General features: G+C 38.5%; 1 protein-coding gene across 3 annotated transcripts in view; it reads left to right on the top strand.

Annotated features, from left to right (window-relative positions):
- The window catches only part of SLC25A21 (solute carrier family 25 member 21), a 318,179-nt gene that overhangs the window by 284,105 nt on the left and 8,046 nt on the right, over positions 1-26,028 (top strand). For 2 of the 3 annotated variants that reach the window (XM_063290058.1, XM_063290060.1), the window contains 3 exons: positions 6,635-6,701; positions 11,865-11,924; positions 16,533-16,640. In XM_063290058.1, coding sequence (XP_063146128.1) covers positions 6,635-6,701; positions 11,865-11,924; positions 16,533-16,640 — 235 coding nt within the window. The remainder of the gene's footprint in view (positions 1-6,634; positions 6,702-11,864; positions 11,925-16,532; positions 16,641-26,028) is intronic. The other variant, XM_063290059.1, reaches the window with a different exon arrangement.

The following is a 26,028-nucleotide window of genomic DNA, read 5'->3' as shown; positions in this document are numbered from 1 at the left end:
AAGCATGTGGCCATAATGGAGGGAGAGAGAGCAGCATGCTTGCTGCCTCCTTGATCAGTGAAAGAAGGAGGAAGAGAGAGAGGAAGAGAGAGAGAGGCAACAAACAGCTTCCTCGCACATAAAGAATTGCATCATGGGATCAACTCATCTATATGCTAATGAGGCATGCTGATTTGTTAACATCTCCAACAAAGATGAGCTGTTGAGAGAATGCCTGAGGCAGCAGCAGATATGGGAGGAAGATCAAGCAGAGGAAGTGCCATTGCAAGAAAAGACCCTGCATGGGATGTACCATCGACACATAGCTGAGGTGGCCGACCTTGGGAAATCCTACCAGTGGCTGGAAAGAGCTGGACTAAAAGGCAGGGCTGGACTAAAACATCATAGCAGCACAAGAATAGGTGTTAAGCACCAGATCCATAGAAGCAGGGGTCTACGACACTAGACAGGATCCAAGGTGCAGACTGTGCAGAGAAGCCTCTGAGACAGTCCAACACATAGTGGCAGGATGTAGGATGTAGGCAGGAACAGCATACACTGAATGGCACAACCAAGGAGGTGGCTTTGTGTACAGGAAGATCTGCACAGTGTATGGGCTAGACCCTCCCAAGTCCAGACGGGAGACTCCAGAGGAGGTCATTGAGAATGACAGGGCTAAAATCCTGTGGGACTTTCAGATCCAGATGGACAGGCAGGTACTGGCCAATCAACCAGACATTGTGTAGTCAAGGCCCAGAAGACAGCGGTGGTGATAGATGTAGCAGTGCCAAGTGACAGCAACAACAGGAAGAAGGAGTATGAGAAGCTGGAGAAGTACCAGGGCCTGAAGGAGGAACTAGAGAGGATGTGGAAAGTGAAGGCCAAAGTGGTCCCAGTGGTGGTGGGAGCACTTGGGGCTGTGACCCCCAAGCTGGGAGAGTGGCTCCAACAGATCCCAGGAATAACATCAGAGCTCTCTGTCCAGAAGAGTGCAGTGCTGGGAACAGCTAAGACACTGTGCAGAACCCTCAAATTCCCAGGCCTCTGGTAGAGGACCCGAGTTTGAGGAAGACACATACCACCCATAGGAGTGAGAAGGGAATTATATATACACGTGCACGCGCACGCACACACACATGTACATACATTCTCTCTATCTTAGAGTCTACCTTTTTGCACAATATTGTAATTTTCTTTTTAATGTGTGATACGTTTTATAATTATTTTGTGGGCTCCCTCCCCTTCCTATGGGTATGTTTCAGCATTTGTATGAATTAAAATGTTAAGACTTTCTTTACTGAGCTGCTTCAATCCTGAGAGGATCAAAATAAAACACTGAATGTAGGCAGGTATTTGAGATTTGTTAGTTTGGCTTGTCTTGCACCTGACCCCCAAATATTGCATGATGGCCTTGGTGCCCATGTGACTGCCTCTGAAATCCATCTGCTGGGAGACTTGTTGGTTGGCCACTGTGAGAACAGATTGCTGGACCAGATGGGCCAGAGGTCCAATCCAAAGGACACCTCTTATGTTCGTGTGAAATACAGAACATGAAATGCATATTTGCACTTTAAATGTGAGATGTTACTCTCGTGTTTGAAATTCAAGTGAAATACGGTTTGTTGATTTGAGTTGTATCTCATACTCTATCAACACTCTTATTCTGTCCAGTAAGAGTGCCGTTTACATTAGCTATTAAATGAGATCAAATACGAAGTTCTACTGCAAGGCTAGAATTAAAAGCTATCGAACATAACATGTGGAAGTATACTATAAGATACTGTAAGAGATGGATGACCTCAGAGGAATTTGAGGGATTCATTGGGAATTTAATCCTAATAAAGAAGTTTGGCTGTAGCCAAACAGACTTCATTATTAGGGTGTGTAGTTAGCTGAAACAAAACCAAATAAATAAGCAAATGTTCACTATGCTCACATGGGTGCAAGGGTGCAATCTGGGTATGGTGGAACTGCACACTGCCCTGCAGAACAGCCACTATAGATGACAAGACAACCCCAATAGTAGTTTGCTATTGAAATGCCACTATTGCGATACGCATGTGCAAACATAAACTTTTTGGGGATTTTCCACTTGCTTAGAAATGTGTAGGTGACCAAATGTGGATTAGCCAATGGAATTGCGCTGTTTGAAATTGACTATATAAGCTTGCTTGTATGTATCACTGGGGTCTTTCACCAGGGAACATTACTTAGCTTGTCCATGCCTGTCTGTCCAAGACTCTGCAGACTCTCTAAAGTTTTGGAGTCCTTTAATCTGTGTCCTGACAGAGCAGAGGGATAGACCCACACCTTGCCACCCAGGTAGCAGAGAAGGGAGAAGGGTGCTGTGGGCTTTTCTCAGGGTATTTCTCCCAAAATACCAAAATAAGATATCAAATAGAAATTGTTTTTTCACAGTTTTGAGTAAAATGTCTCCAAAATGGTTTTGTATGTTTTTATGTATAGTTTGTAAATTGCCAACAGCTGCAAAATGAGAGTGGGTGGTAGATACAATTTTTTAAAGGCTAAAAAAAAAAAAACCCTCAGAGGACAATAGCTGTAAATCGTGAATCTGAATGAATGCTAAACCTCCCTGGATTGAAATTGGATAGTTTCATGTCTGACTATCTTGAATACCTTTAATTCAGTGTACGAGATCTGGAAGTACTAATACATTCAAACAGCAAAAGATGTGAACTGCATTGGATTAACTGTTGAATATGCATTTTGTATGCTTTATTTGAAATTTTACAGCTAAATTTTATCCACACTGGACAGGTGTGTTCACAATGTTAAGGTTAGAATTACACTTATTTTCATTAAAATCTTTTTGCTTATACATTTTTAAAATGAATATATGTAAATTCATACATACTTGAATTTGGGATCCAGCTAGTAATAACTGAAGTGAAATTAAAAGAGAAACCAGCAAATAGAATGAATTTCACTGCAAATAACAAAAGATATATATAGGCTGTGACCTGTAATTTGGATATAGCCTCTGTGTGTGTGTGTGTGTGTGTGTGTGTGTATGTGTGTGTGTGTGTGTAATTTTTTTTTTAATCCATTCAGTTGTGTCTGATATTGGAGACTGCCTGGACAAGTCTCTGCAGTTTTCTTGGTGAGGTTTTTCAGAAGTGGTTTGCCATTGCCTGCTTTCTGGGGCTGAGAGAAAGTGACTGGCCCAAGGTCACCCAGCTGGCTTTGTACCTAAGGCAGGACTAGAACTCATGGTCTCTTGGTTTCTAGCCCGGTGCCTTAACCACTAGACCAAACTGGCTCTCTATGGCAAATATAGGAAGGAATAAAATTGTTCTTAGGTTTACCAATAGAATGGCTATTGAAGAGTTACAGAATATTTTTATATGATTTTCTGCTAAGGCATAAAGCACTGCAGTTATGACAATGAAATTGTGTGTGGCCATTAAATTATGTTCTTGGTTACTGATACTGAAAATGTTGAAAAGAAAGACTGGAGGACATTTTCTCATTACATACTGTAAATGATATATCAATACCGTTTGTCCTTTGAAGCTTCAGTATCTTTTCAGCAACATCTCCAACATCCTCTATCTGACCTCCAAAGTAAAACACCTGGAAACACTAGTAATTGTATTAATGCTGGCAGTTGTAAACGTACTATTTGTTTGTTTGTTTGTCCGTAAGATTTAGATACCACTTCAATATATTATTATTGATAGATGTGCTGGTCCAATGCTTGCTTGCTTTCTTATTTAATTATATATCTAACGAAAAAAGCCAATATTTTAGTTGTTCCCAATAAAATATATTGTTCTTCATTTTAGGAAGAAGAATAATTATAAGAGTTTATTATATTTCATTTCAGGTTGCTGACGTGCCATTAACTGATATTATCTGAATGTTATGTTTATTTTGTTATTGGGAGCCTAATTCTTGTAGGTTTATTTCTCCTGCACCATCATGATAAAAAGAAAAAGAAAGAATGTGAAGAAGCAGGCAACAAAAGCTTTCTGACCTCAGTTTCTTTTGAATAAAAATTGGACTAACTGTATTCAGATTTCAGTGGGAATACGAGTTGCACAATATAAGGAATGTAAAGAACCAAAAGACCTTATCTCCCATCTGTCTGACTGAAAAGGTCCTCTGGATTCCAGTAATGTCCATTTAGCGCACTGGTCGCTCTGTGCATGTACGCTGCGGAGCTCTGTAACTCATCTAAATTACGTGGACCCCTGATTCATGCAAGGCAAGTGAATATGGCCCTCAAGGTACTTTCTGTCATTGTTTCAATTACAGAACTATGTGGGTAACAGGCTTGGATTTGACAGTAACTGCAGAAAGAGGATATTATATGCATGCCTTCAATCAGCTTTGTATTTGATCCTTAAAGGGAAAATTATGTGAGAGACAGGGGAGGAAAACAACAAACTAAGCAAGATCCCAATTTCAATATAATTTGGAGAAAATAACTGATTTGGGTTGGACATTTTGCCAAAATGGATGACTCAAGGCTTCCAAACAAGAAATGGAAACCAGAAGGATGCCTAAAGCCTTAAAGAAGAACAAATTGGGAAGATGTGATTGACTGTAATGTTTCAAAATCAGCTATTGCAAAGATGAATTTGGGTGGCTGCCCAGAACACAATTGAATGGTGATGTTCATTTAGATGCTTAATGCTGAAACAGAATAATGCATTTTAACTGTGCTTCAGTTTAACATGTAACTGTTAACTCTTTCAAATTCAGAGATGTGGTCTTTGGGGCTATAGCTGGTAGAATTGTGCTACCCAGGATAGCAACAAAAGTATAAAAACAGTCTAAAGAAAGTGTGGGGGGGGGAGAGAAAAGAAAAAAAATATTAAGCATAGTATAAAACAGAAAATCTCTCCATATGTGTAAAACCTTTAGAACCATCTGTATATCAATCATCAGCACAGTACCTGATTAAATACAACTCTCATAGCTATCAAAGTACTGGGGTATTTCTTGCAGGCTTCAGGAGATCTTTGGATTAACACTTGGGTAGTAGGCATGCCTCCATCTTCTAAATTCTCAGTGGCCATCTTCTTCACTCTGGGACTATAAAATAATTACTCCATGACATCTGGATGTAATTTCTCTATGTACTATTTCTAATTTCCATATGCACTGAGTTGATCTGTCCTTTGGGATACATTGGTTGTCTTTAAATTAAGCCATTCTCAGTGCAACAGTAGCACCCAATGCATAGATATCTCGAGTGAAAACTAGGTCATATGTGGCTTATGCAGGCTTCTGTCAATTACTGAAAGTCGTGTGGAAATTACAGAATGTGAGAAGCTTCTAAAACTTTAAAAGAGAAATAATAGTGTGGTAAATGTAACTGATAGCATGCAAAGCACTGTTCCACTGTAAAGCAAGGTCCATCCTCAGTTTGAATACAGCACTATAAAATACTTGGGAGCAGAGGAATGTCTTTCTCTGGCCTTGAATGATCATTTGAAGTAGGCATCAGTCACAAGCAGAACCCTGCCAACAAGAAGCCCCTGTTCATTTCCCTTGGCAGGGGCAGACCAGAAGAGGAACCCAGACAGGTCCTTAATGGGAGGGAAGAGGCGTCCCTGAGATACCCCAGCTGTTCAGGGCTTCAGGAATCAATAGCACAGCTTTCCACTGGGCTTGCCAATGGATTGGCAACCGATGCAGCTACTGAAGCCTCAGTATGATTTTTGTTCATTCATAATCCAGCCTCTTGAAAATCTTCAAAGCTTGGATAAGGGTTGCAATTTGAAGGACGGAAGAGCGGGCTGCAGTGAATATTTCTTTCTTCTGTATGATCCACCCCACAGAATTTCCTATAGACTGACTTTTACTGCAGTAAAGCAAGTGCTGAGATGCATTTGTTGTGTCTTAGAAAGCTTTGCTGCCTTTAAAAATCTGCTTTCACTATTTTCTTTAAAGGAAATCTAGTTATAAAATTGTAACAAAGGGCCACAGGAGGACAGTATAATGCTATTCAAATTCAACACAAAAACTCAGATTCACTTGACTTGACATAAGTAATTGAACTGGATTGGCTTAGGGAAAATATGCTCAAATCTAATAGTAAAATTAAATTGCCAAGTAGTGAACTTGCACATTGAATCACATTTCCAAAGAGCCAAAATGTGTTCTCTAAACAAATACTTTTTTTTCCAGTTTTTGTAATCATTTTCCTTTATTAAATATGATGTTGCCAGCCTGAAGTCTGACTACTTAAACAGTCAGCAGTACATAAATCACTCCCCACCCCACTTTTCTCCTTTGCAGAAAAAGTTGCTTCCTATTTGCAAAAATGTAATCTAGTCTGCGTAGGTTCTATGTGTTGCACTTGTGCTTCATTGCAATTATGCTTCTTGTTTCAATGTAAACTGAAATTTAAACTATAGTCCTCAAAGAATTTATTCCAGTTTAATCCTGTTGAAGTCAGTGGTACTATCTCAGGAGAAGTAATTTTAGGACCACAGCAATTGTTACACAATATGTACAAAACCAGAACTCAGTTGTTGACAATAAGGGCTGTTCTGAATAATTAAGAAAGCCTTGAGATTAGTTGTTTTATTCTGAAATCAAAACAGAATTACCACTTGGCTAATGTTCATACATACCTGGATATTTTTTTTCATGTCCTTTTTTGTCTGTCTTTATTCAATAGGTTGTTTGGTTTCTACAAAGGTCTCCTCCCTCCAATCTTGGCTGAAACACCCAAAAGGGCAGTAAAGGTAAGTCAATCTCCATCCTCCTCAAAGGGAAAAAAATCGCAATATTGGGATTACTGTGGAGTTCTTGGTCTCTCTCTGTGTGGTTGTTTGCTTGCAGACATTTCATTACCCAGCTAGGTAACATTATCAGTGCTCCATAGTTCAACTCTTAGCTACAGTTATTCTCTTCTATTGGAACTGGGATGACCATAAGTAACAAAGTAATTCTATCCCCCTCCCAAGATATCTGGCCAGAGGACATTAGGATGGGGTGGAGAAGCCTCTCCAGCTGTGGGTGCAGAGGAGGCATACCTGCCCTAAGTTGTCTCAGTTCCACCAGTGGAAGCTCTGTACCTTAAATGTACTGCATGGGCTCCAAATAGACTTTTCTTGGATATGGACAGGTGACTGCAGGGTGTCCACAGGACGTGGTCAAAAAAGTCCGTGGCAGCCACCAACCTGAACTTTTCTGTTTCTGGCATGGACGTTTTCAGTGATTTATCACTTCAACAGAAAGCAGAGATTCCACAGCAAATTAAGGGAAGTGTTGAATCCATTGAAAACAAAGCCTTCGGTCTCCATAGCCAGAATAAGAATAAAATAAAGCCAGCCCTGAAGCTGGCTGCCTCCTCTTCCCTCCAGCACTACCCCCCACAGCTTCTGCTCTGCTTTGTTCATTTACTCTAGAAAACATTTAGGACTTGCTTTCTTGGTGCTTATACAGAATCGTATTAAGGCAATATAAATGATACAATCCAGACTATTTTAAAAAAAAACGATGTATCAGGGAAATGTTACAATGGGGCTAGATAAATGCAAGGCTGTGTCCTCAAACACTGGAATCTGTTGGGAAAGAAATGAAGAGTTAAGCAAGTTTCAGTGGAGTTTTGCAACATACTACAATGGTCTTGATTGTCTTTGTTTAGAGTTTTGCCTTCCCATTTCAATTCTCCCTTTTTCTCTGGATTTCTTTTTATTTTCTTCCTATGAGTTAGCATATGAAGTCATAATTGGGGTATTTTTTTCAGGTTTCCGTTTTGCTTTTTTTAGGGGGAGGGAGGAACAACCCCTGATGCATTATTGTAAATCTTCAATCTAGTTTATCTGTTTTCCTCTAGAGCAGTGTTTCTCAACCTTAGCAACTTTAAGATGCATGGACTTCAACTCCCAGAATTCCCCAGCCAGCTGGGGAATTCTGGGAGTTGAAGTTCATACGTCCTAAAGTTGCCAAGGTTGAAGAATTTATTTGTTTGTTTTGTTTGATTTCTATAGCCTCCCATCTCAACAAGTGACTGGGCGGCTTACAACAATAAAACCATAAAACGATTAAAACAATTATAATTAAAACAGTTAAAATATAAAATAAATACAAAATAAATATACATGGCTGCCAAGTAAGCAATGCATAGATATTAATACAGCCAAGAGATGGGACCATCCACATGCTCAAGGAGAAAAATGCTGCTCTGGGGGGAAAAAAGTACTATTAGGGAAATCTGTATCAGAAATGAACACCATACATTCTCTCTACACAGTTAACTGAGAGTTAGCCCTACTGTATTGAGTAGTTTAACACTGAGTTAAAATGTTATGCCATTGATTTGATTAGCAATAATAACATTTTGGTATTCATCCCCCTTAAGGCTTTCCTTCCTATATTTGGGGGCAGCTGCAAATACTGGAATGATCTGCAAATCTTTTGAGATCTCCCTGATGGTGCCCTTTTGATGAGGGCTCTGTAAACATGGGAAGATTTGAACTGGAAATATGAGGGATTATGATGCCTTTAATAATGTTAGATAAACTGCTAGATAAACCACTTTGAATGGTATAGAAAGTTGGATGTTGTGCAAATGCCCCACTATTTATTTGACAGTAGTAGCCTGATTTTACCTCCTGGAAGAGATGGAACTCAGTGTCTGGTGGCCTCCTTACATTTGCAGTGCAGTTGTAGTTTTTATTTATTTATTTATTTATTTGTTTATTTATTTATTTTTGGCTACACATAGTTTGAAAAAAAGACATGGAATGCTTGATTTTGATAAAACTTTGTGATCATTTGCATGCATGTGCACAAACAACTACACACACTTTACACATTTAGTGATGAATAGGATATGTTTACAAATAAGCCTCTCACGCAATAACTAGCACATTGAGATAAATATTTTATTTTGAGTGTGGATGATTTTAGAAAGAAACTTGCTTGAGAAAAAGATTTTCCTAGTTTTTTCAGTGTTAAATAGTGTCTTAATCACTGGGAAATTATGTATTGTCCCATTTGATTAGGAGTTAGTTACCCTTGGAAGTGAAAGTGAGGTCTTCTGATCACTTAATTTCACATTTGGAGGGGGGGGTATATTAGATATCCCTTGGAATCACTTCCACATTTGATACTGTAATTAAAGTTCTATTGTGGTAATTTTACACAGCTGCATCTCTACCTGCCATTTCCATCTTGGTTACTTTCAGAGAAAAGCTGCCTTGAATTATAGAACTGCTGTGCTGATAAAAGATCATTCAGATAAACAAACAAGGCTGAGTTCCTGTTGAGAAGAAAAATATAATTGTCTATTCCTTTCGTAAATCCATTTGCATGTAAAAATAAAGCCATTATAATTAAGGTAATATGTCACTTGGACGCCATGTGTCAAAGACAATTTCACTTTGAAGAGTTCAGATCCTTTTTCACTGTGTTTGTGCCTCTTTCTGCCTTCCTTTCCCCACCCTCCTGAAAGAAAGCTGGTAATTCTGAAGGATGTAAAGCCAAACTTTATAGCCCTGATTTAGTCTGGACTTGAAGAGAAGACATGAACACTGCCTGTGCAATGGTTAACAGATGATCTGGTTGGGCAAATACATCTTTTGCATGTGTTCTCCGGCTTTTTTATATGAAGGTTATTGGGACACATGGTAAATACCGGATTTTTTCCCCCTCTGTGGAACTTAGATTTACATGTATCTTTGCCAGATGAACAGTGCTAGTTATTAGAGATATAAAGACATATATTTTGTAATTATTTTTCCTTGGATTTTAGAATTGTTAAGCATTAAAAATATTTAGAGATGTTCAGTAAAGTAAGCCATACAAGCAAAAATCACTAGGTTTTTTTTTTTTACAAACTAAATTTGCAGTCAGTTGTTTTCTTCAGTTCAACTGGCTAATATTTGCCTTGGTTTTGTTCAGCTTCAGAAATGTAATATAAAATAAAATTTTTACATAACAACTGTTCTTTTTAATGAGTTTAGGGAGCAACATACATTCTGAATGCAAATTTTTAAGAATAAAAGTTTGTTAGGTCATATAATGGAAAACATGAGGAACATAAAAGAAATACTTTATATTCCATGAAAATCTAATTGATTTCTTGTGCTATGTACTTATAGTTATTCTTCCTTAATTTTTACAACCTGTGTCTTCAACCAACTGGTTTTTGAAAGTTTTCAAATCCTTGTAATTGTTTGCTGAATTATAACCAAACTTTATATCCACTTTCACAGGAATAAGCCCCACCAGACTTCAAGGGATTACTACCAAATAAACTGGTCATAGGAAAGTGTGTAGCACACATTCTATTATTGAGACTTCTAGACTTCGTTCACTAAAATTAAGTTAATTAATCAATTTTTGCAAGATTGTTTTAATGCCAGGGAAAAATGCTGTGTAGCATGTTCATAACATCTGTATCTCATTCTGCAAATATTTTAAAAAGCATCTAATTTATTTATTTATTTACCACAAAAGGTGCTTGAGCCTCAAACCTTTCCTTGTTACTGAGGTATCAATATTGTTATGATGCTTCTGAACAAAATAGAATCAATTGCGTTCCTCTACAAATGCTCCTAGATGTTCAACCACCCCACCGCCCCCCCATCCATTGGGGTTGGGTGGCTATAATAAATTTAAATAAATAAAAAACACCACCAGTTGCTCTCTTCACCAATAACTTGCTGGTTGGCTACCCCTCTCTTCCCTACATCTTATTTTCTTGGTTACCAAGTAAATCTGCATCTGGATCTCTGCTGTGCAAAGTGCTAACTCTGGGGTCCTCTGGCTTGTATGAGTTTTGTTGAGATACCAGATAAATGGTATTTGGAAGGGATCTGGGATCCATTTATATGAGCAGTGGTCTGAAATTATCCGACAACTGGCAGAGAGGCACCAATTGATGAGCTTTTGCATACAAATGGGAAGGCAAACAGGTGCAACTTGTATAGCGCTAATGTCTCAGCAGTAGCCATCTCAAACCTGGAAGTCTTGAATATGAATAGGTGAAGAGAGTTGGAGGCTTATAACAAATCAGCAGTTTAAAAACAGTGCAAGATCAATGCTCCTGCTATGCCCAATTTCTGCAACTTTTTCCCTTCCATTGCAGCTCCACACAGCCCATTTTATGAAAGGCTTAGGGTCTACTTCCATTATAGATAAGGAAGGAAGGAAAATCCCATTGTATGATTAGCTCTAATTTCATATGCCTCTGATCCAGTACATTTTAAATTTTAAAATCCAGTTATGTTAGTGACAAATTAAAGATTCAATATTCTGCTTCATACCAGAATGGCACTGAAGATTTATTCTTGTACCAAAATCTAGAATGATTTTGCATTGTGTTAGTTGCTACAACAGTGATTATATGGTACTATGTATTTTACTGTCTACAGATTTTGCTGATAAATTTTTGTTCACACTAAACAGTAAAAATAAAGGAAAAGTTGTGTTGTATTCACTAACTGGAATAAGTAGGAAAGATTTCCATACTTTGTTAAGGAGAATATTGTTTTTGGAACAAGAAACTAAACACATTACAGAAGGTAGTTTACTCTTTGAAGTAAAGTATGATTAGGGGGTTATAAAGTATAAAAAGGACAATGTTGAGATGTGAAACTACTATATATTTGACTGGATATTTGTGTAATCTCTCTCTCTCTCTCTCTCTCATTCTTTCTCTCTCTGTATGTGTGTGTGTGTATTCTGTATCTTTCCAATAAATGTTTTAAATGATCTGAGAACAACATTTGTTTGATTCAGTTTTAACCAAAACCATGTGTGCAACACTAATCGTTCAACAATGTACAACTGAATCAAATCATTCTTTGTCTTTTCTTTGACTAATAAAGGTAAACAGCTTTCTGTGATAAAATCTCTATTCTTGTGTTTTAAATTTCTCCTTATTTACTTTCCAGTTCTTCACCTTTGAACAGTACAAGAGAATACTCGGAAATGTTTCTCTATCACCAGCTTTGGTAAGTGATAGTTTGCAATTCAGAATATACAAATACATATAATATACATAGTGTGCTATCTTCAAATTGGTTAAAACAGTGGAGATAGGAAAAAAGACAAAGTTAAACTGGATGAGATCCAAATGCTCCAGACGCTAATTACTAATACATAAACCGAAGTATTTGGGGAGGGCACATCAGTGGGGGCAAACGATGAAAGGTGTGTTGTGCCAACGTGACACAACCTCTGCCCATTTGTATGTGCATCGTGATGTGGCATGCATGTGTACAACAGGCAGAGCTTGCATTGCAAAGATGCAATGCTGTTTTTGTCATTTTGATGGAAACTTCCAATCTTCATATGCCTCTGTGCATGAAGAAAGAGCAGATATTGTCTTTATTGGCAGGCCCCTTCGGTCTTGAGGACCTTGGGAGGAGAATTTTCAGATGGCTTCTAGTTGTATGGGAGGCTCTAAAACATTCTGTACAAATGGAGCCTCTGGATTTCAATATAATTGTTTATATGAAACAGGGATAGTAAACCACAGCCCATGGGAAATGTGCAGCCTCCTGATCCATTAGTGCACCCCCAGAAACTCCTGAAATCATTCTGCTGGATTTTAGCAGAAAACTTCAAAAAAAGAAGAAGAAAAGGATGCAACTTCTGACACAAAGCAACAGCAAATAGAAAAGAGAGTCCTCAACCAGAGAAAGAGAGAAAGAGAGAGAGAGAGAGAATCCAAGCACTGCCATGGAAATCCTGCTTCAGCTCGTTAGTAAGATGTCATGAAATTATTCCCTTCCCCCTGTGGCCCTCCTTGAGCAATAGAAGTAAAATCTGCTTTAAGGTATTTGGATAGTATGAATGTTAAGAAATCCTAGGAAGTTGGCTACCCAGGCATCAATCCATATTGATGACTCTTAAATTGTTAGCAAAATACAGTTGGAAGGGCTGATTAACAGTGAATTCTTATCATCTGGATAATAATTTTTTTCATTAAAGGGGTTAGGGAACTGGACGTATTTCCTGAATTTTTGGCTCTTTTAGTGGAAATTTTGTGATGAGCATAAAAAGTATGTCATATACTTGCTTATCATATAAAGTGGAAAACTCTTACTAAAATATACTTTAACAGCCTATGGAAATTAAGGTTTTTATGAATTGGGCATGATCATTTTTTAAACTTATTGTGTTTAACATATTGTATTTAATATTACTATTATATCACTGTAATCATCTCTGACTCATGAAGGATCCCCTCCCACCCTCCCTTTCTTGGACTTCCACATTTTCCAAAGAACACGAGGTAAATTATTAAAGATGCTGCATACCTTCATAACAGAGAAAATGGTAATTCATCTTGCAGATGTAGGTACTGTGATAAATTTTTCAGTGTACTCTGGATAAATAATACAGTGGCTCACTGAGTTTCATAGGTTATAGCGTATTTCTCATGTTATAAAGCCACAGCAGAGGGGAATGGCAAGAATAATCCAAGAGGTGCCTTGTATGAAGAGTGTGGAAGAAAACAAAAGATATATGTCCACGTCAGGGAGAACCTCTCCAGATCTCACAAAGAGAAACATACTGGATTGCTGAGCAGAGTAAAGAGGGGATATACATAGTCTGTAATACCCATTAATGAACTGTTTTAGTCCAACAGGCAGTTACTGGTTTAGGAGTCCTTAATGCAAACACAAGTTCAGCCTGTAATTCACATGCTGGCTCTTCATATCTGAATGATCAGATGGCACAGATAGTTCCAAAACTACTACAGCATGTACTTGGCCAATTAGCAATTACCATGCCTTGTAAATTGGCTATGATAGTGTCACTGGGCAAAGGAAAAGTACACTTGTTTGGGTTCTGGGAGGTATAGAAAATTGAAAAACATACTATGGTCTATTTAGATGACATCGCCATTTTCAACAACATTTGGCAAGAGCATCTAGCACACCTGCAAAAATATTTAACTGTTTGCAAGGAAGAGAACTTACTGTTAAATGGACCAACTGCTCATGAGCCCAACTGAAAGTAAGATACACAATTTTAAAGCAGCTCAAGGAATCTTTAAACCATAAACTGACAAGGTGGAAGCCATTCACAAATTGGTTCAATCCAGAAACAAAACAATAGTCTGAAAGGCCCTTGGGATGATAGGCTGGCATAGATGATTATCCCTAAACCGCTAAGAGTCCCTCCTCAGGGGGAGATGGGCAGTAGTATAAATTTGAGAAATAAATAAATAAATAGTCATATATTGCTCTTCTTTTAAATGAACTCACTCAGAGGACAAACCTACAAAAACCCTTTGGTCCAAAGAACATGAAAAGATATTTCAAAATTTGAAATTAACTATCTGTGAGGCTTCAGTGTTCAAGAACTTGAATTTTTCTCATGAGTTTAAAGTGAAAGTGGATGTGTCTGAAGTAGGCATTGGCATAGTACTAACACAGGGCCCTCCAGGAAAAGAAGGCCTCATGATTTACATTAGAGGAGAACTGAAATAACAAGCATGTCTAGCCATCAAATGCGCCTCAGAATCTTTATGTTAATACCTGGTGGGGAAGCCTTTCAAGTTATTCACCAATCGCCATGCTTAGAAATGGTTGCATTATACGCAACAAACAGACTTGAAGCTTATCTGGTGGTCTAATGTGCTGCAACCTGCCATCAAGCACATGGCCAGGAAAGAGAAAGTGGTAGCTGATTGCCAGACACTAGAAGAAGGCTTGACCACTATAAAAAAGTCAATGTCCTCCATGGAAGAACTCCACTGCAGATTGACATTTTTAAAAAGTGAGACAGTAGGTGGACAAAAGGAGCCCCCAGTGACCCCCAATTCAGTTAAGAGTATCAGCTGGTGCTTCCCTATCCCACTTCTAGAACTGAATTTCAAAGATTCCTATAAAGGACTACCTGGGCTTGAAGTGGAGGGTGGTAAAATGAAGGGAAACACCTGATTCCTGAGAAGTAACTCCAGACCTCACTCCAACCAGAAGTGACCTAACCTATTATTAAGTCACCTAGGAAGAAACTGATCCTACGGCCCCACTTTCAACAGATGGAGTTGCCAATTAGCATGAAAGGACTGGAGATGCATCCAACATTCCATATCCCACATAAAGCCTCTTTGTGCACTGCCTGGATATACAATGGGGGTAAAGTGGAAGGACCTCTGCTATGGGATTTCTCTTAGTGTGAGTGATGTGGTTGGGAGAGCTCTGGCTTACGCTGCTTGTTCTGTGTTGGACTAACTGTAGATGACTATAAGTCTGAATCAGGGCTGTTCATATAGATCATGTACAACGTATCTTCTTACTCAATGTGTGGAAGAATATTGAGAGGTTATTCTAGGAGCTTGTAAATTACAAAGACCCAAATGTTCCTTTCTACAGACTTCTATGCAACTTTGCTCAGAGTGCCAGTGTTCTTAGTAGGGTATACTATAAGTATGCTTAGTTTTGAGCCAATTTTACATTTAAGTATTTCTGCCTGTGCATTGCAATTTCCCCATTTTTCTCCCTCTGGCTAGTTTATCAAGATGGAGGCATTTCCTGAACTGATCCTCATCTCAATTTTCAGCTGATTCTGGAAGATACAGGGACTACAAAAGTCCTGCTGCATTTATTAACTCATTTATAAGTTGTAAACACCGTCTCAATCTGTGCTGGACTTTTGTCAAGCATGGTGATGTTTATATTGACAGAGGTGTATTTTGGGAATGCTCATGTGTGTCCAGAAATCCTAAGAGGAGAGTAGGGCAATGTGTTTCTTGAAGCCACAATCACACTGAACTTTGGGTATCTTGCAGCTGCTGAATCCAAAGAGATACTTCTCTGGAAGGATTCTTCAATACGTTGTGTGTGTCTCTGTGTATGTACATATCTCTATCAATATATTAGTACAAATAAGTGTCTTTTAAACTGTTGTACAATTTTTCCCAGCATGCTTTTAGATTTTTCAGTGCACTATATTTTATTAAGTATCAAAGCATTAGCTGATTTGTTAAATGGAACATCTGACTCAATCTCATTACAGTATTCCTGGTTCATCAATTATGTCTTTTCAGATGTAAAATTTGTCTTGGAGAACTTTTCTTCAATGAAATGTTTCATTTAATTGGGAATGTAGCAACACTATCTATACTGTATATTTTTGGTATTAGATTTATTATTGAATTAACTCTTTGTTTTATATGCTGCTGGTAAGCTATATAAAGAATTGTTTTTGTGAGTATATGGTATACATAATAATGGGTAAATTATTCTTGATGGAGTAGTGCTTTCTTCCTAAATAGGATGTGGATGGTATGCTTTTCCCCATGTGTATTTCTTAAAACAGTCACAAAGCTTTCTTTCCAGCTAAAGGAAATGCGTTGTTGATAGGACTTTGACATTTTATTTTGAATATTTGGAATGTGGTTTGTGGGTTTTGTGATTTTTTTCTGCATGAACTGTCAACATCTAATCAAGGACGAAAGCTGTTTAGTAATGGTATACTACTGCAGAAGGGCTGGTCTCCCCACTTTCATCATATTAGGCAGCTTAATGCTTGGTTTTACAATGTGATGTACGGGGATGTTTTACCATAGTGCACATGAGAACTGATTGATTTAACTCTTTTAGACATTTGCAGTTGCTGGCTTGGGATCCGGGCTAACAGAAGCAGTTGTGGTTAACCCTTTTGAAGTAGTCAAGGTTAGCCTCCAGGCAAATCGGGATGCTTTCAAAGAGGTAGAGTAACTGGGATATTTTTTCAATATGTTGGGAAATAGAACTGCTGGATTATATGTATATATCTTCATGAAGCTATGCGGCGGGTGGAATCTCTTGAGTTGGTTAAAAATAAGTGGTGGTCCCAGTTTAAGTGTTGTCCTATCAAAATGCCTAGGAAAGCAAATCAAATATAGATCATATGATGGAATACACACACTGATTTGAAGGAGAGGGGAGGGGAGGAGATATTTTAGGAATGAATCCTGAATAGTTTTAGAATATCTTATGCTATAATAAAAAAAAGAATTTCAGGTTCTATCAGAAGGAGGAAGAGAAAGAAAAAACAAGAGAAGAGACTTTTTTTCCTCCTAACTTATCCTGCTAAGTTCTGTACATGGGAGCTGCTTCAAAATGTTGTGATAAAAGTCTCCCCAAGCATTTTCAGAATAGTAAAAAATCAGCTATTGGAAAGGAGCATTAGAAGTTTAAATGTGATAGCATGAATAGGCTACCATATTTCGTGGTCCAGAACAACAGGTGGCTCTAATTCTGTCATGTAACCCATTAGTGGATATGAATGTGTGAACTGGTCAATCTCCTCTGCTGGCCAATCTCCCTGATTCATCAGCAAATGTAGACATAGTAATAAACAAATTTACGTTCAGAGGTGGTATTCAGATGCCAGATGGAATAAAGGAGTAGATTCTTGTGCACTTAATAGTATAACTTACATGACAGAGTTTTATTCTTATTTATGGCTGCTCAACATAGGCGGAACCAAAATGCATAATTCATTTCTCTTTCCACATGTTCACACCATCAGATTTATGCAAAGTCCTATCCACAGACATCCACATATTGAAGATCATACAAAATAACAATCTAGTAATTATATATTTCCTGTAAGTACTAGACTAAAACAGAGAGCCAGTTTGGTGTAGCAGGTAAGGCATCAGGCTAGAAACTGGGAGACTATATGAGTTCTAGTCCTGCTTAGGATAGATGGCTGATTTTGGGCCAGTCACTCTCTCTCAGCCCCAGGAAGGAGCACTGGCAAGCCACTTCTGAAATTTTGCCAAGAAAACTGCAGGGACTTGTCCAGGCAGTCATCAGGAGTCAATAATGATTTTAAAGCACCAAAAAAAAAAAAGCCAAAACAACTGAACATGTTCTAAATGCCCTTTCTATGCGTAGCCAAAAGCTGAGTTGAGTTTTTTGCTTTTTGTGTGTGTGTCTTTGAGTAACAAATATGCCTTATCACAAACTACTTTTTAAAGTTTCCTGAATTTTGAATATAAAGCTATGTGACACAGTAAAGACATTGAAGACTGTGCCCCATCCTCCTGCGTGTAGAGTTCTTATCTAGCATTCTGAAGTAAAATTCTTAGAGATTGTCCAACAGTGTTCTCCTCATCCAAACCATACCTAAATATTTTTATTTTATTTTATTTTATGTTTTAATTAATTAATTTATTTTATTTTATTTTTTCAGATTGTGTTCTAATTGCCCTTGTGCTGAAGGTCAAGCTTGCCTATCTATAGGTGATATTCTCATTGAGATGAAATGCCCTATTGGCACTACTACCTTCAGAAATGAGATTTTTCCTCACTCTTGGTAATAATTAAATGCCCTCTCTAGTCCGGCTCTCTTTACCCTTGAAGATAGGTTGATAGTAATTGCATTCTAAAAACTATTCAGAGGTATTCCCAGCACAGTCTTATGCAAGTTCAATGGTATGTTAAGTCCCATTGTTTTCAACTGGGTTTAATTACTAAAACTATACTATATTTGGGATTGTAGAGTTAGGTTACAATCTGATAACCTGGGACACACCAAAGTGACTTACTTGAATAGTTGCAGAGCAGCCCTGGCTTAAGAAACAGCTTTCTAAAGTAGAACTTTTCCATCTCAGAAGGTCTGCTCTAGAGTGCAGATAGCAAGTGCATTTATAATTCAGGAACATGCAGAAGCTCACAGGGGAAATTCACAACCCCCTTCTGAAACTTAATAATTCTGCTATTCGTTATGACTTCTCTACAGGGTTCTTAAGTAAATAAACATGGACTTTGACTTCAAATGCAATAGAAATGAATCTCTCTGTGAACAATATGTCTTGACATGTTTGAATATGCTCAAGGGTTTTCTAAATAAAAGGAAACAGAAAAGTGGGAGAAAAATTCCTTTCCTAATTTTTTTAATTAAAAAAAACGCTAGCAGGACTTATTGAAGGACATGGTAATTGGCGAAGCAGTTTTGCTGGCTTAATTTTGGAGGCAGCTACAAAATTCACTTAATTAGAATAATTTACTCTAATAAAAGGTAATTCACAACTTTATTCACAAGCAAAATGATGAACATAAATACTAAGGATTTTCTTTTTTCCCACTGAAGTCAGTAAAATGAATAGAGTAATCCAGACTCGATTAGGATTGGTCAGAAGTGTCCCCCTTTCAGTCCATATTTAACCAGTTCTGAAAACTTAAATTTATTATTTTCTGTTCCATATGTTTCAAGATGAGCTAAATAAATAATTGATTACTTTCTCAAGCAAATCTCTGCAGCACCCAAATATGATTATAGAAATAATAATTGGTATAATGGGATTATGTTAATTCCTCTAGGAGTTCAAAGCAATATACTGTACATGGTATTCCCTCTTCCAAATGTGTAAGGTAGAATCTCCCTCAAACCCAGCTTGACTCCTAGTAACTACATAAAAAGATCCATGTTAGTCTCTTGACAATAGTGTAGAAATGGGATGTAATCCTTCTGGGATGTAATTTTTGTTGAGGTTTTCCTACTAACAATTAAGACTGCTATTGTACCTAATCATTTTGGCCGGGTGAAGAGGTTGTATTTGATTGTCTCCTCTCACGTGCTTCATGCAAATTGCCTGGGGGGAGGAAACCTGCCCGGACTTGTTTCTTACTTCCTCTTTTTCTCTCTGCCGATATGTAGCAAGCCAGGAGAGCTAAGTCCTTTAAATTTTGTTTTACTTTCTATAAATAAATTATTTTTATAGATATGCCTGATGTGTGTGACTTTTCTGATCTCCCCTGAGCTAAAGGCTTTCCCAGCATTCTGCCAACAGGTTATGTGCCCAGTGAGCAACCCAGTAAAACCAAGAGAGATCAGCTCCACACCTCATGCACAATTTAAAGGCAGGTAGCAAAGACCTGTGAAGATTTTCTTTGGAGCCACCTGGAGATTTTCCAGCAACTGCCGGTCTACAGGACAAAGAAGCTAGCTGAGGTGACTTGCAAAAGAAGGAAGAATCCATGGCTACCTCCCAGCCCTCAGTGATGCCTCTGGAGCGCCTATCAGAGACCAACTATTTGAATTGGGCCCTGAAGATGGAAATGTATCTTCGCAGAGAGAATCTTTGGCTGCCAATTGGTGAGCAAACCCCCCAAAATCCCAGTGCTGAATGGCTGAGACAGGATGAGCGGGCTAGAGCCACCATTATCTTGGGAGTTGAGGACAATCAGCTAGTCCACATGCAAGGCATGCAGTCTGCAAAGCAACTTTGGGACGCTTCGAGAGACTTATATGTAAAGGCAACAGCAGGGAGTAAAGTTACTCTGACAAAAAAGCTGTACAGAGCCTACCTTGCAGAAGGAGATAGCCTTCCTGAGCACCTGCATTATATTCAGCAGCTGTTTGTTGAGTTGCAGGAGAGAGGAATGGAATTTACACCTCTCACAAAATCATATATCCTCCTGTCCTCACTAAATGCAACGTGGGACACGCTGATTTGTACCCTGGAGGCTATGCCTGAAGCAGACCTCACTCCATCGTATGTTACACAGTGCTTACTCGCTGAATGGGAGAAGAGAGAGGAAAGATCCCCCCCATCTCTTCTGGAAAGCTGCAATACCAGAAAATGAGGGAAAAGAAGGGAAAGGAACCTGAGGCCACAGCACTAGCCAGCCAGCGATGCTTCACTTGTGGTTCAGCTGGACATTTGCAAAGAGACTGTGCCATGAGACCCAAGACTAGAAAGACAGAGAAGAAGAACACAAGGGCAACACAGAAGAAGGCTCTTCAGACAACCCAAATTGCACAGGTTGCTGAGAAGGGTAATTCTGATGTATGGGTGTTAGATTCTGGGGCCAGTTGTCATTTATGTAATTGTAAAAGCTCTTTTGTGTCACTGTCTAAAACTGAAAGACAAAGTGTATCTTTGGCTGATGGGTCTGTGACCAAAATTATGGGACAAGGTGACTTGTATTTATCCTGCTTAGGAGAAACTGTAAAAGGTGTGTTGTATGTGCCAAATTTACAATCAAACCTTTTATCTGTGGCACAATTGGCTGCAACAGGGTATATCATAACATTTAAGAAAAATGGTTGTGAGATACGTAAAAATGGGAGATTGTGTGCTACTGGTATGTTAAAAGACTCCTTGTACATTGTGCAAAATGCAAGGAAGCCAAGCTGCAAGGCTGCAGTTGGCAACACTCCATAGGGACGCGGTGGCGCTGCAGGTTAAACCGCTGAGCTGTCGATCGGAAGGTCGGCGGTTCGAAACCGCGCGGCGGGGTGAGCTCCCGTTGTTAATCCCAGCTCCTGCTCACCTAGCAGTTCGAAAACATGCAAATGTGAGTAGATCAATAGGTACTGCTTCGGCGGGAAGGTAACGGCGTTCCGAGTCGTCATGCTGGCTACATGACCCGGAAGTGTCTATGACAACGCCGGCTCCAAGGCTTAGAAACGGAGATGAGCACCGCCCCCTAGAGTCGGATTCGACTGGACTTTACGTCAAGGGAAACCTTTACCTTTACCTTACATTGTGCAAAATGCAAGGAAGCCAAGCTGCAAGGCTGCAGTTGGCAACACTCCATATCATGACCAATGTGTACACCTGATGCACAGGAGATTTGGTCATGCTAATTTCAAGTATATAGCACAAATGCCACAGCTGTGTGTTGACCTAAAGATAAAACCCTGTGATAAATACTTAGACTGTAGTTTGCAAAAAATGCAAAATACTAAAAGCTCCTGTGAGTAAGCACAGTGACAGAGTTACAACTAGACCTTTGGAAATGGTACACTCTGACATTATTGGTCCTTTTGCTCCAAGTCTTGGACAAGCAAGGTATGCAATGACCATCATTGATGATTTCTCAAGATACACATTTATCTACATCTTAAAACATAAAGATGAAGCATTTGAGAAATTTAAAAGTTTTGTGACATGGGCAAATGGAAAATTCCCTAGGCCTGTATCTGCACTCCAATGTGATAGAGGAGGAGAATACCTTTCTCACAAATTCAGAAGGTTCCTAGTGGAAAAAGGGATAGAACAAATTCTTTCTAACCCTTACACCCCTCAGCAAAATGGTGTTGCTGAAAGAAAGGGCAGAACCTTGCAAAATGCGATGGAATGCATGATTAAAGATTCACAATTATCTTTTAAGTCCTGGGGAGAGGCCATATCTACTGCCACTTATGTACAAAACAGATTGTATAACTCTGTGATTCAGGATACTCCATTCCATTTGTTTTATGGTGTGAAACCAAAGGTAAACCATCTTAGAGTGTTTGGTAGCACTGCATGGGTTCACATTCCAAAACAGCAGAGAAGGAAAGAAGGCCCCACAACAAAGAAGGCCATCTTTGTTGGCTATGAACAAAGCCAGAGGAGCTACAGGTTCATAATGGGAGAGAAATTAATAATTAGCAAAAGCGCTTCTTTTGCTGAACAAAACTGGGGGAGATTAAATTCTAGCTCTCCAGTTGATCTGACCACCACAAGAGAACAGCAAGGACTTGCTGATGGTGATCTTTTGCCTGATGAGGACATTAAACCAGAAAAGCAAACTGAAGATCTGTCTGATGAGACAGATGCTTCTCAGGAAAGTGATAGGAGTCAAAATTTAAGTCCTGTATTACCTCGCAGATCTCAGAGGAGTAATAAAGGCGTTCCTCCATCACGTTTTCAGGCTGAAACAGTAAAGGCTTTTCACATATTCACAGAACCTGAGTCTTTAGAACAAGTGAATGCTTTACCACCTGAGATTGCACAAAATTGGCATTCTGCCATGCAACAGGAATTAGCATCCTTGAAAGAAAATAAAACATGGAAACTGGTAAATCTACCTCCCAATGAACGCTGTCTGGGTTGTAGGTGGGTTTTCAAACTGAAAAGGGATGCTGATGGCAAAATCCAAAAATATAAAGCAAGGTTGGTTGCAAAAGGGTTCACTCAAAGGAAAGATTTAGACTTTGACAAGACTTTTGCACCAGTTACTAAAGGTGAATCAATTAGATTACTATTAAAAGTTGCTGCACTCAAGGGAATGTCAGTTAACCACTATGACATTCAAACTGCATTTCTCTATGGTGCTTTAGACCACAGATTATACATGCAGCAACCCCCTGGCTATGAAAAAGGGGAGAATCTAGTCTGTGAACTGCAGAAGTCAATCTATGGGTTAAAACAAGCTGCTAGATCCTGGAACCAAAAAGTAGATGAAAAACTGCAGAATTTTGGTTTTGAAAAAGGAAAAGCAGATCCCTGTGTATATATGAAGAAGGACAAACAAGGCTGTATGTATCTGTGCATTTATGTTGATGATTTGCTGCTGTTCACATCAACAGAAAAACAAAGGCTTGATTTTGAAGCCTGCATGAAAAGCCATTTCACATTAAAAAGCCTTGGAATTATAACAACCTAGGTTTGGAAAAACACAGGAAGAAGAATGGTAGCTTTCTGTTAAACCAAAGGGGAGATAATGGTAAAGTAATGTGAATGGAAAGACATATACAGTTGTCAGAGAAGATTGTTTTGCATCTTAATCTATAGTGTAAAAAGGGGAGTGTTGAGGTTTTCCTACTAACAATTAAGACTGCTATTGTACCTAATCATTTTGGCCGGGTGAAGAGGTTGTATTTGATTGTCTCCTCTCACGTGCTTCATGCAAATTGCCTGGGGGGAGGAAACCTGCCCGGACTTGTTTCTTACTTCCTCTTTTTCTCTCTGCCGATATGTAGCAAGCCAGGAGAGCTAAGTCCTTTAAATTTTGTTTTACTTTCTATAAATAAATTATTTTTATAGATATGCCTGGTGTGTGTGACTTTTCTGATCTCTCCTGGGCTAAAGGCTTTCCCAGCATTCTGCCAACATTTTTGACTTCTCCATTTGATCTACAACCTTGGTATTCCCTGGTAATCTTTCAGCCAAGTATTAACTGACCCTTCTCAGCTTTTTCAATATCAGTCAAAATTAGCAGGATGCTGCCAGCTGCTGTGACTCTTCCAAATAGAGATAGCTTAAACTGAGAGTGTCTGGTTCAACTCATGGTTCAACTCATGGCAAGCTTCCATGACTAAGTCAAGGTCTCCACTCCACTCCCTGGGCCTAGTCAACAGGATAGTCAGTACATTACACTGGCTTTTACCAGACCAAGTTGTAAATACTTGCTAAACATATTTTATTTATTTATTTATTTTTCTAATTTATCCCTGCCCATCTCCTCCCGTCGGAGGACATATGTAAATCAAAGCAAAGCAAAATATTAAAAGAATATCCAACCTGTCGTCTGAATAAGCACAAACCGGATGACTTTGATATGGCAAGAGTCATTTGGGTGATTTATTTGGATGACATTTTGTCATTAAACAAATAAGTACATGACATTAACATAGTTTAAAGAGCTGTAGTCAAAGTGGTCTTCATTTCCCTGTATAAGCATCTTTGTGGAAGTCAAGTTTTGCCTTTCTGATTAAATATTTGATTACACTAAGATAACTTTGGTGAAAAGCAAAGCTAAGCAAACAAACACTTGACAGAAAAAAAAATCTTTAATTTGGGGCTAAACTATTGTAAAGAATCTTCCACAGTAATGCATCAGCTCAGGTTGGAATTTTGAAAGTTCCCTAGTATCCTAAGTGTGTGTCAGTATAATACATAAACCTCCTAGCTGGTGAAATGCAGAAAACAATATGCAGGCAGCCATATATGGACTTGCAAGACTTACATGAGAGATCCTGGCTTGCATAATATTGTGTGCTTGCTTGGGTAAACCTGGGCTTTGGTTATGCATGAGGCACACTAGCCAAAATATGCCCTAACTTACCTCTATTGTCCTTACTGTGAGCAGGAATGCTGCATGTGGCACAAATGCAGCTAGGCTTGTAACCAAGTGTCTGCTAAACCTTCTGTGTCTTAATCAGTATCTATGGGCCCATCTGATGACTACCATGGCATACAAAATGTTGCAACTTGGAATATATGAGGAGTAAATGGTAAAGAGGATGGATTAAATAAGGAAATGAATGAAAGGCACATAGATACGTTGTGTGTCTGTGAAATTAAGAGGAAGGGGAAGTATCTAATAGATCTAAATGGAAGTGGTTTTGCTTTGTCAAACATGCAGGGAAGTGAAGGTGTAAGTTTAATTATGAATGAAAGAGCTAAAGTGTACATCAGAAAGTGTGAATTGGTTATCTAGATTGTTTTGGATATGTATGAAATCAGAATCCATTGACTAATGATATCCCATGTTACAGTCCAGTAAACATTGTAACTAAAAGAACCAGAGATGCAGTTGGTGAAAAATTGTGCAAACTGTGGATAAATGATATCAAGGAGGAAAAAAAGTTAGGTGACATGAATGGATGGGTGTGATTGAAAATAAGAAAGTAAAGAAAAAGTGACTGGGCCACTCAAAGACCTAAAAATGAGTGAGGGATGGTAATACCTGAGCATCTGCTTAGAAAAAGTTCTTTTTTTTTAATACATGGTTTAAGCATAAATCTATTTATACGTACGTATGGAAAAAGAATGAATAAAAAGCATGATTGATTTTATTGCTTAGGATGAAAGACTGAAATAATGAGCAAAGGATACAGAGAAGATGAGAGGTTCTGAATGTGAATCAGATCATTATTAAATAGTGCAAAGAGTGGATCTTGGGAAAATAGACATGGAAGAGAGAAGAGAAGAGAGAAAGTAGAATAACTGCATGAAGAAAAACTATGATCATACATGAAAAAGTATTAGAAAACAGATTAATTCTGCAACAGAATTAATGGAAAATGGACATAAAGAGCTGTTAAAGGTGCTTATAATGAGTACAAAGAATGATGTTACAGAGTGCCACAGAAGTATGTGGAATTATGCTAATGGGAAGTACAATAAAGGATGCTTGGTGGAATGATGAAGCTAAAGAGGCTGTGGATAATTTAAATGATTGCTGCAAAAATTGAGAACAAGACTGCTATTGTACAGTGTGTATTGGGGGAAAAAAGATAGTTACAAAATGAATTCAAAGAGAGCTAGAAACAGTTAAGATTAAACAAGTTAGGGAATGGATATAGAGCATAGCTTCCAGAATTCTTGCCAGCCTTTTACCAGCAGTAGCCATAAAGGCATCTCTATTTGCTTCTGTATAGCAAATG

The sequence above is a fragment of the Candoia aspera genome, chromosome 1 (genome assembly GCF_035149785.1).
Source record: "Candoia aspera isolate rCanAsp1 chromosome 1, rCanAsp1.hap2, whole genome shotgun sequence".
Classification (NCBI taxonomy): Eukaryota; Metazoa; Chordata; class Lepidosauria; order Squamata; family Boidae; genus Candoia; species Candoia aspera.
The sequence above is the reverse complement of the archived record's forward strand: the minus strand, read 5'-3'. Positions and strand labels throughout refer to the sequence as shown.